General features: G+C 37.7%; 1 protein-coding gene across 2 annotated transcripts in view; it reads right to left on the minus strand.

Annotated features, from left to right (window-relative positions):
- Positions 1 to 12,079, minus strand: part of mast3b (microtubule associated serine/threonine kinase 3b) — a 41,805-nt gene that overhangs the window by 22,274 nt on the left and 7,452 nt on the right. Inside the window, exons 3-4 of one of the 2 annotated variants that reach the window (XM_014980516.2) lie at positions 9,887 to 9,976; positions 1,322 to 1,410 (exon numbers count right to left, since the gene is read on the minus strand). In XM_014980516.2, the coding sequence (XP_014836002.2) occupies positions 1,322 to 1,410; positions 9,887 to 9,976 (179 nt within the window). Of the gene's footprint in view, positions 1 to 1,321; positions 1,411 to 5,430; positions 6,390 to 9,886; positions 9,977 to 12,079 lie in introns of those variants that run through there. The other variant, XM_088005049.1, reaches the window with a different exon arrangement.

Raw genomic sequence — 12,079 nt, forward strand, 5'->3', positions numbered from 1 at the left:
CCAGCCTGTAGAGTGCCCAATTAGGGCTTGATTTTATTCTGTGATTAGATAATCCTTAGCATGATTGAGTTCAAAAGGGAACGCATCTGCATATTGCTGCTATGAAGAGCTCTTGAGCAAAACTGTTCTCATAGAGCACAGCTGCCTGATGGTTTTAAGGGGCTTTGCGCTGCGTGCACTGCTGTTCGAAAAACCAGGAAGATAACACCCAAATATTTAGAAATGTGAAACTGAGGAAGGAGTTGAGTCATCCCTCACTTCTTTATATTTTTTGCTTGCAAAAAGCCTGATTTCTTTGTCTTTTGTAAGTGATTTGTTGCAGAACTTCTCCAGGGTCCATGATGTTTTTGCTTAAGGTTTACAAAATACTATTTTTGCTGTTGGTATATTTGAGGGATTTTGGGCCTGTTTTCTTCTCAATATGAATAACAATGACGCTTATTTTCTCTATTTGTGCTTAAACAATTCATGTTTTAATAACCACTTGACTGTCATAACGACACAGGTGTCTTCATGGATCCATTGACTTGTAAGCATGTTGCGGGTGACGGTTAAGGGATTAGAAAGCAAAGCAAACATTCATCTGATAATTGCTCTAACAAAGTCTACAAACATTTTGATGACGACCACTTTCAGGACAAACTGCTGGTTTGAAGTTCTGCACTGTGTTTTATGTTTACATTCGGCCCTCTGTACATGAAGAGTTATTTTATGCTCCAACATAAAATAACTGGTCATGCTGAAACATAAGACAAACACCAGCATGTTAGGGATTCCAGTTTTAAACCTCTCCTCAATTTCCTGCTCTAAAGACTGTTTCCTCATCTGGAGTTGTTCCAGCTCTGTGACGCAGGACGACGTCTTGAACCAGCTTATAAGTTGTGGCTCATCATTGTCAACTTGGCCCGCCTCATTTAAATCCACTGTATTAGCACTAGACAACTCCATGCAGATGACTAACTATTTCCTTCCCTATTTTACATTGTTTTTCTCGTGCGATTGTACTTGTGTTATTTCGTAATCTGAATTACTAATTTAGGTTTATGTTATGCCAAATTTAGGTGAAGAAAAAAATGAGGTCACGACTGCTTGTCCTCCAAGGTTTCGCCAGTATATTTCTTAACGTAGCTGGCTTGTGATGATGATTCTTTTAAGAACTTTCGTCAGCTGTAATCAAACCAGCTACATACGCAAATTACTGTGGCACTTGAATTTAAAGTTGATCACAAGAACCAGCTTTCAAAGCTTTTCAACCAGGATTAATGCCCGTCATCGCTTAAGCTTTGCGACAGAAAGGAACCGTCGTCAAAACAATCGTTACCTGTGTGGAGTGAGAGCGGGGACAGAGGCCGTGACAGCGTGGGTGAAGGCGTCCCGACGCCGAGACTCTTCCTGTTGCTGCTGCGACAGCTGAAGCGCAAACAGAGGAAGACACAGTCAACACACGTCACTTATCTGCATCTCTCCAAACAATTCACATGGAAATGATTCTGTGCGAGTTTGCATACTGAGCAGCAGAGGCAGAACAGGGAATAGAAGAATGGAAGAAATCAAGTCTAACCACCTGATTTAATTGCAGTTCTCAAATGCACACGGTAAGCAGCATGAGGACTTGGAAAAATAAAGTAGGCCGAATCAATTTGAAGCAGGAACGACTGGTAATCTATGCGAATGAAATCATTTTATTCATCCCTCTGGTCCCTGCATTTGCAAAGCAGGGGCTATGCGAACAGTGTACTCTCGTCTTGCTCTCAGAGAGCTGATAACTGGGTTTTACTTTCTTGCAATGACAATTGAAGTATTTTATTTGAATCCCCACCCAAGATAGTATCAGTCAGGAGAGAAACAACCCCAGTGTATTCACCGAAACTGAGCGTAATTGCAGTGGCTCTGGCTGTGTTCATCTGCAATCGTGCATTTGACTAAATGCAGTGCTTCAGGTTGTCTTTATGTACAGGAGTCAAACTGTGTGTGTGTTTGCAGAGCAGCAGCTTGTAGACATAAAAGCTCTGAGACGGCATCAGTTGGCAGATTAAAAGACACTTGACCTCTAAAGTAGTAGACTATTATCCTCTAAGCACCGACTGTTGTGGAGAACTGAATGACACAAAAACATACCTGTTTGTGTGTAAATCGTACTATACAGTACGGTTGTACCTTTCATACAATATGCTTTTTAAGTATAAAAACCACCATTTGAATTTGAGTTTATCTCAAAGTCACTCAGACATACAATAAGCAAATGAGATATACTGGAGAATTACTTTTTTTTTCTGTTTGATCAATAAACTATGTTTGACAGCTTGAAGAGGTGAAAAAAAGACTAAAGAAAAGCCTCAGAAAATCTATACAATCCACAGCTGAAAGCAGCAGACACATTATGTGTTTACATATTTCAGAAATGTAGTCACAGAGAGACAACTAGAAGAGACTACAAGATGACATCAGCGTTCCTCTTAGCCTTTAACCTAAATAGGAAGGCGCCATGTAAGGAAAACATGCGACGTATGGTACACTGCAAAAACAGATATTCTTCTCCTTTAGGTTCATAGCAAAGACAGACTTCCAATAATGAGTAGTCAGTCCAGCAACTATTAAAACAATAAAATAAAATCCAATATCAATATCCATATCAACAATACATTTTAGAAAAAAGTTTCTTCTGACCATCATCTGGTTTGGCAACAACAATTAAAAAAAAAGAAAAAAGAAAAGTTAGTTGTAGTTCCTGCATAACCTGACCATCTGCTTACTTTCTAAAACTTTTGTTTCTGCAGTATTAAACAATAACCATTACCAAATACATTACAGGTTTTAAGAGCCTGAATGCATAAAAAAAAAGTTCAACTTATTAGACTCCAGGCAATACTTTGTTGTGTGTGGTAAAGATACATTTCTGATATATTTGCACCGATTACAATATACGGCCAGTAGTAATTGTCCACACATGGTGCTGTTTAAACCTTTAAAATAAATAAAGGTTATTAGTAGAGGTGGATATGTGCAATCACAATTTCCAGACATAAAATATAGCTGTTAAAACATTTTTCTTTTTAAGATCTGAATCAGTTTGTGAAATTTTGTCAACTTGTGAAGGTTTCAGAGAGGTTTAGATCTGTTTCATGTGCTGAGTGAAGGCTGAAGAACAGACATTTGTCTCATTGCTCAGAGGCAAAAGGCCTCTGACCTGTCCTGGTGAGCACAGGCAGACCTTTGTGTACCAAAACGGTTGACCAGGGAGTTTTACAAACTGGTGACCAGCCAAACAGATAGACCGTATCTTTCTGAAGACCGAAAATATCCAGCTAAGCTAATTTACTTAGAATTAGTCGTTACGTACTACAGCCATCTGTTTTTTTTTAGTTTTTACTGGAATGCTAACAGACATCATTTTAATTCCAAAGTTGGATCATCTCCAGCTTGATGAAGACCAGAGTCGACTCTCACAGGAAGCAATCTTTACACTTTGGACATTGACATTTTCTCATTCTTGGCCACACCCCTCACTTCTGTTATTTCTCTAATCTGTAACTCCAAAGATTCCCATTGGATGTTCTTAAAGCTCACATCCTCTACCAGAAGCAACCTACTGAAACTTTTCTGAACATACGTTTCTCCTCTTCTTTTAATGCTGTTTCAAACCAAATAGATTATGCGACTAACTTACGCTTATAGGAATAGTATGACAGCGCCTAATCCATTGTATTATTGCATTCTACAGTAACAATAATACAATTAAGTTTATACATCAGACAGCTGAAGTCTAACCATAGGTACCAAATAGTTGATGCATGCACACATCAATTACAAACTAACTGATGCATGCATACATCATCACAACTGAGGAATTTCTTAAAGAATCAATTTCATTCCAAAGATGCAAAGATTTACAAACAATGCGAGGACAACTGGGACACCTATAGATCTTAGTTACCAAATATAGATACACTTTATAGTTTAATACAGATGAGACTTATCATACTTGGCGCATGGAGCTGAAATCTCTTCATCTTTGCCCTCTGAGATTTACCTCAACCTGTGAGATTATTTCCACCTTCAGAGCAGCTCTGCCATGAGAAAGATTATACAACTACAACTACAAAGCTACAGGCAAATGCAGGACAAAACAGCATGGGCATATCAGACGAAGAGGGAAAAACAGTTGAGAGCCAAAACACATACAAAAAAAGGAAACCGACTGTCAACAAGCTCAAGGCTGCAGGGGGAGAGGGCTGTGTGTGCATCAACAGCAACAGCAGGCCCAGCTAGAACGACAGATGTCTGGAGCCGTGGAAGCATGTGTGTTCTTTTTTTTCTTTTTGAGCATCAGACCGGAGAAGCAATAATAGAAAATAAACTCAGACCGCAATAAAAAAAAATAAAAATCACATTGCTATTCAATCATCTGACAAATAAAGTCCTGACCAGATTTTAAATAATCATTAAATAAAGGGGAAAATGCACTGATCAGGCTTATCCACAGCTGATTCTGATATCCAATTTTCACTGACATTTTACCAATTCCAGTTTTGTTTTCTTTTAACATAACGCACCAAACAGAAAAATCTGTGATGGAGGTTCTGCCTTAGTGTTGGTTCTGAATCCAAGAGAAAACGAAGGAATTTCAATATTAGCACCATTTATGCATCAAAGCAACGTTTATCAGATTTTTTACACATCAAAAAGTGCATACTTTTTTATTTAATAACTGAAAATAGTTTCAAGTGCTGTTGTTTCAGGAGGAAATTGACATTTTACTTATTGCGACTTGGTAAATCTATAATCATATTGTAATTTCATGAGAACTGTTAAAAAAAATTTCTATTCTTTAAATTTTATTAGTTTTTTTATATTATTATTATTACTCTACAACTTACCAGTTAGTTAAAGCCAATGGCACTATCGCAATATTATTGATTTGCTAAAAAATAAATGTTGGTTGCATTACTGTAATTTTTAAAACATTTGTGCCTCTTTACATTTCAAAAGAGGCAAAAAAAAAGCCTCTTTTGAAATGCAAACAATGCAGAAACCTGCAACGGATCCTGTGTGAAACCCTGATTCAGGTTTACAGGTAAACACGACATCAGAACGGTGGAAATCAGACACCTTGTTACCATGACCAAGTTTCATGGTAACCCACACTGTATCTGTTTCTTTAGGCCTGCCAAACCGCTCCTTTTGTTCAGCCACAGCCAGAGAAACTTGCAATCAGAGCTGCTGAACAATGCTGATGATCATTAAGGACTAACGATGCTTTTTCTTAAACTAGCATGCTGTGGCTCTGTTGACACCCAAATAAAATTAAAAAAAAATGTGTGTTAGCCTGCGCCAAGAGCAGACATCACTCACATTTAAATCAACAAAGGGTCACGTTTAAGCTTTTAAAAACAGTTTTTGTCATCATATACGAACTCCTTATTAAAGTACCTTTTGGATCGTTTCAGCAGCGAAACAGGAACAAAACGGGATTTGTTCTGGCTCGGAACCGCAGAACAGTGACTCGGATCCGACATCCTGAAAAAAAATTTCAAGCGAAATAACCCTGTCTCCAACTTAACGAGGGATTTTTCTTTTTTCTTTTACAAAACTGCAGCTCTGGTGGATGTGAAAGCCGCTTCTTCCCCTCCTCCTCCCGCCGCTACTGCTGCTGCTGTCCCCACCATCGTATCTTCTTCTCCGGGATTCCTTTTGTATTCATTCTGTCTGCCGCGTGCTGTTCGGTCCCAAAGGCTGCGGAGCTCCCGTCCTTCACATCCTCCGGTCCGCCGTCCCACAGCAGCCCTCAGTCCGGAAAGCCATGGCAGGTGGTCAAGTGTGTGTAAGACCGTCTGACGACAACAACAACAATCGTACACACAATAGTTTTTGGCAGAGCAGCCGCTAGCTGCGTGTGCGTCCGTGTGAGGAAGCTGGAGACTGTTGATGCGTTCAGGTGCTGCTCGGTAATCTCGGTTACACACTGCTACTATTGTATTCCGTTTGAACAAATTACAATGTAGCTTACATAAATACTGTTTAGTCGACATTAAAAGGGCTATTATGCCTAGAAAATATTTGAGCACTGTACCATACGACCTGAATCAGTTAGTACGAATGTAGTTTAAATAAAAGTATTATTTATTATTAATAATATAATATATAAATATTATTTAATACATTTCTTATTAATGAGAAGGAACATTATATCTTATACCTTGCCTACAGCCATAACACAGTGACTGTAAAATAAATGTAGAGTAATTGCTGCATATTGCATATCAATCATTTCTTGCATAATGTTTTTTATTCACAATTTTGTAAATCGTCAGCCAGATGATTTGATGTTTTAATCTTACTTTATACCATTGATATACAGAAAATGAAAATGGAAAATAGGTCAATCAGGTGCATTTACATTACGGACTGAAGTGGTCATGTTGATTAATATGCCCTCACTTTTCTAATAAATAAAAATCTTTAAAGCATTTAAGAGTTTCTCTCTTTGGTAGTTAAGCATTTATGACTCAATCATTTAAAAACTAGATATCTGTCCTTTATAGCACTTTCATCTTCAACGTTTCAAAATATAATAAGAAAATGTGCAAATCACAAAGATGCACTTTAACACTTATGTCCACTAATGGCATACATTTTGTTTTAAACAAAATTGCAGTGAAATTCATCTTACAAAAAGAGAAGAAGAATCCCAAAGCAGCTTGTTATAATATACATGAATATCCATATATTAGTTATGCAGAAATTGATTGTTGGTATGTTGTTGTTAGGGGTTACCCTGTCTATAAACAACTAAAAAGCAGTTTTATGAAGGGCTGTTTTTCTGCTGAATAATGTCTTGTTTGGCTTTGTTTGCCAAAAGTATAAACATGTATAATTACATTCATCTTCAATTTGATAAATAATGACACACAAAGTAGTGTCCCATACATTTAGAAATTTTAACCCTTTATAAGTCCAGGCAAAATATTTTAAAACATCATTAAACGCAAACTGTACAACTTCTGGTAGAGTGTAGCCAATACTTGCAGTGCATGCTTCTTTTGTAGTAGGGAAAGCAAAATGTCGCACAGAACCTGAAAGCAACTGAAAAAGGTGGATCATACCATGAGGAGCCAGGTAGAGGGAAGATAGAGTCAAACTTCATACTTTATATGTTCCGCTGTGTAAAGCTCTGTTTGCTATCTATTTGTACTTTTGTGTCAACAGTTATAATAACTGAAATAATTAGTATTCAACAACTGATTTTTCTAAGATTAAAAGATTAAAACTGACCCAGAAAACTTTACCTCATTGCTCCCAGCTTTATTATGAGGTTTGGGTTTCTGTCTTGATTTATACAACATATTGCCCCACTAAAAACGGATTTAGTTATTTTTTAAGGGGTATTTAAATGTATAACCCTCATTTAAAAAAAAAAAATGGTGCTTAATCAAACATCAGAATCTTAAAATAACTTTGAACGGTGCTATACTCAATCTCCAGAAATCAACTTTGGTATAATTTTAGTATAATTTTAGGAAATGTTGTGAAATAATTTCCCTCTTTCTACCTATAGTTTTTCCAGTCCACATATTCACTTTGTGCAGTAATGGCTCACAGGATCCTATCTGCAGAATCTCAGCCTTTTCACCAGATATGAGGCAGATTGTTGTCATATTTACTTTGAGACATACTTTTCCATTAGTATTGCTGAGCCAAGCTGCTGCACACGATGTGCCAAAATCAAAGACTGATGTCAGGAAGCAAATCACTTACATCCAAAGATAGACTCTGATGCAAGAGTAGGAACATGTTTCTGGATTTGTGAAGTAACAATGAAGGGGGTTTAAAAAAGGGAGGCTGTCTCCAATGTGAAAACAGTGTGAAAGAAGAACAAACACCTCCTGCCATGCTGTGGCACGACTGTCTGAAAGGGAGTTTACTGTGCGTCTGTGACAGATTTTCACAGCTTAAATAAAATTTGCTGATTTTTTTTTTCTTCTTCTTTTTGCCCCCCGACAGAGTGAATAAGATTCATTAAAGTACAGAGCGTACTGAGACAGCCAAGCACAGCTCAAACATCCAGAAACATGCTGGATGCAGCAGTCTCTGTTTGCAGTGCTGCCTTCCTCCACAGCACCCTGCACTGTTACCAAGCAACCCGCAGAGGCACAACTGATAGGTCGAAATAGGAGCACCTCAATATACGGTGGAAAAAAGCAAACAAAACTCTGAAATTTTTACCCAGTTATTTCTTTTCGGTGCAACAGCTCCCTTTATTCGGCTCTTGTTTTTACCAGTACTCCATCATCTGAGTCAGTTTCAACCTGTTCTTGTCTATGTCACCTATCAGTCCCTACATTTATGTCTCATAATTGTCATTTTTAACAACTAGAGATCCAACCTTTATTAATTACCTAAGGGTAACAATGGCAGATTTTCGGAAGGTATCCACAGCAATATGAATCGTTATTTGCTGATTATGAAGTTGTAATCATAAAGCCAGAGCAACAAAGACAAGTTGTAATTTTTTTTTTTTAACTACTGCGCAGAACTTTTAAACCTCAGCTAATTTCTTTTAGCAGTGCTTCCATGGATACTGGATGATTGTTTTAATCAGTAGCTCTCCAGGCTTTTTCAAGAGCTTCCGTGCTCTTTTGTTGGAGTCCATTGTGCACAAGTGAAACCATGCAAGCCAGGTTAAAAAAAATAAATAAATAAAAATAAGCGAAGATCTTACACAGGACTGTAATTCTTCAGTTTATCATCCACTGCATTTAGCTCCTGTCAAACCATCTTAATGTTCATGATTTTTTTTTTTATTCTTCATTATTTTTATTTGTTTTATCCCAAATGACATACGTTGAAAGAGGATAGCAGTTCTTTTGGACATAGAATAGTTTGAAAAATGATTCAATTAACACATACTAAAACATACAAATCAGATAAAACGTGCAGAATAAAAGCAGTAATGCAGATAAAACAGAGACTCTTCTTTTGAGAAGAATCTCTGTAGCAGTCTGGTAGCTTTGCTTTTGCATGTTGCAGTTCTGTTTCCCCTATATAATCAGCTAAGAAGCTTCATGGTGAGGATGACAGGTCTCTGACAATATTCATGCTCCTGCAGTGGCTATGAAACTGGTAAGAGACAGAAGGTAGTGACACTGAAATTACCTTTCTAATATTCCTTCGCTGTCTTCTGTAGGGATCTGTTTCATGCTGTAGCACCACATTTTGGTACTGCTACACACGTTGTGAGGATGCTAGACTGCAGCCTTTTTACAGATGCAAATAGAGAATTGGGAGCAAATTGTTTCTTTGTGTCTGGCTACTTTGCTAAACAGCCGAAGTATCAAATGTAAATCTGACTCCACATTGTCTTTTATGAGAAAAACTCTGGGTCATACCAGAGTTCAGTCTGCTGTTTAAATAAAATGTTCTAATTTTTTTTACCCTCTTCCAACTGAAGAGCAGAAAACAAATACAAATTTCTCTGAAAATAGGTAAAAACTACAAATGAAAGAAAAACAGCTGATATCCAAAAATGTCAGAAGGTCTTCATAAAGCTAAAGGAAATATTAATTGAAGTAAATTATAAAAAATTGGAAGCAACCGGTAATGAATGCCTGCAATTCATTACCGGTCAGGATTTAATGTCAAAAACTATATAAACTATATAAACCGTTTTTAAAGGCTTACATACAGCCTTTAAAAACAGCTCCGAATGTATAAAAAATATTTTCCAAACAAGACAAATAATACACATGCAACCCTATTAGAGTACTGGAGCTAAACAATTTTCTTTTCTGTCAGTCAAAATGTCAATATAAGAAGTCCAGTGTGGTTGGATTATAACTTAAATACCTCTTGGAATAATCACAGTTGTTGTGTGACCTAGCTGTCTTACCTCCATGGATGTAGGGTTTGTAAGGGGCTGCAGGGACTGCAGGGGCTGCATGGGCTCAGGAGGGTCGGGCTCTGGCAAGTGGGGGACAAACTGCAAGGGAAGACATGGTGGCATGGATTAGAGAGCTGAGTCAGGAGTTTGGCAAGTCACCGACTGACGTCAGAGTGTTGTCCTGTAGGGTTAGAGGTTTGTGCCTGTCACTTCAATGATGGACTCTCAGCAAGTCGCAAGCATTTGTGACAGGGTGCTTGGATGCATCATCCGGCAGGTTTATCATTTCATGTCAGCAGAAATTGATCAATGGTGTGTCAGTGAGCCAGAAAAGTAATTTTATCTTCTAATATGTCATAAACTAATATTTACCTCAGTATTAGAACTCCATCAGAACAGAAATATTTCCGAGGCCAGAAAATAGAGTTGGGGAGAAAAATGTTTAATCCATCCATCCTCTGGAAATTTGTGTCTTGAAAATGTTTGATTTAAAAAAAAAAACCTTTTAGAATCTGAAATTGACATTTAACTGGATCAAAGAGTTTCTGAGGGTCTGATAAGACTTAAGCAGATACATTATGATGTAAGATTTACATAATCCTCAACTTTACACCTCAGTGCACCATTTTTGCATAAAGATATGCAAGCTCAGCCTGCTCAGCCACCCTAAAGTGTACATCGTACTAACGCTGACCAGGCAAAGAGGCTATTTCCTATTGATTTATCTGCTCAGATGTAAGCTCTGCCGTCTGGGCTCGACTATTGTCTCTGTGCTGCAGAAGCTTCTCAAAGTACAGCATTGACTAGCACAGCACTAATGAACGTGTTGTCATAGTAATGCAGGAGGAGGGTGAAAAAAACAACTCTTTGTACAAAGAGTCCTCATTCTCTAAATTCAACTCATAATCATACAACAAATACCAGGCATGTAATTCCCTCAAGGATTATAGATATAACGTTCTTATAGGTGTTTCTGTGCTGCATTTTCCTTCATTTATGTCTTCTCTTTTAACTCACCCCTGTCCAAAGTGTGAAGTGAGTAGAGAGTCTCAGAATGACTCAATGGTGGCATTAACGCTGAATTTATAATTTTACTTGGATGTACACAAGGGCTACAACTACACAATGGGAGTATGATTTAGGATGTTTCCAGCTATTTGCTTTTTCCTGCCTTATTATGCAAACATCCCTGCATACAAAAGAACTCTAATAAAATTAAGCAAATATGAAAACACTCAGTTAAGCACAGGCAAAAGTTTTACGCCTTTCTGTTCATGTTTGATGGTGATGTTTTGGTTCGGAGATGCGTTCCTTCAGCTGTCATTAAAAACCCGTAACTCCTCCCTTTCTCATGGAGGGTGAAAACCTCCTCTGAATCCCCGCTCTACGCAGGAACAGATGCTACAGAGTGCCTAAAAATGAAAATGACATGAAAATAGCGCATGCTCAGCTGAGATGGTTCATGCAGGAGGCAGATGGATGGATCAGAGAATAAGGATGTGAGCAAGTAGCTCCTACGCCTTATGGATCAGCATTTTGTGGGCACCATGTACCCCCCCACCCCTTCACTATATAAAGAAAAGCTGCATTCACTTAGGAGGAAGAGTGGGTGGACGTAAAACTGCAGTCTTTTCACATAATTTAATGAAAATGGAAATCACAGGTTCGTAAGATAATAAGAAAATTACATATCTGTCTTTCTTCATGTCTAAAAACTTGTAGTTTCTCAAAGTGCTGAGGAGTGGAGGGCAGTGTGTGATTCATTCAAAAATCATGCGGTGAGAAGACCGCTGAGCTGAAAATCTTAAAGAAATAAAATTAGGAAAATATTCAGTCAGGAGTTGCAATTTTTTATTTTTTTATTTTTTGGCCTGATCTCCATATCTTCAGAGGTGCTAACAGCTCCTGTTCAAAACTGACAGCTTGACTTCTACTCCTCAGGTTTAAATATTAATAGACACGCAGGAGGAGGGAGTTGTTTGCCCTTGATTTCTTAGACTAATTTAAGAACTCAAAATTTTTCCAAATTTATATATACAGCTTTAAAAACTGAGCTGAGATAAAGAAAGAAAAAAAACACCACATCAGTGTGTGTTTTGACAACTGGATCTTCTCATCGGAAATTAAACACATTGTTTGATTGTTAGTTGTTTGATTCTCATTGAAATACAAGCTGTTTATCTTCATGGTGACATCAACAAA

This window comes from Poecilia mexicana, unplaced genomic scaffold (assembly GCF_051168715.1).
Source record: "Poecilia mexicana isolate PSO_F unplaced genomic scaffold, ASM5116871v1 scaffold_4, whole genome shotgun sequence".
In the NCBI taxonomy this organism is placed as follows: Eukaryota; Metazoa; Chordata; class Actinopteri; order Cyprinodontiformes; family Poeciliidae; genus Poecilia; species Poecilia mexicana.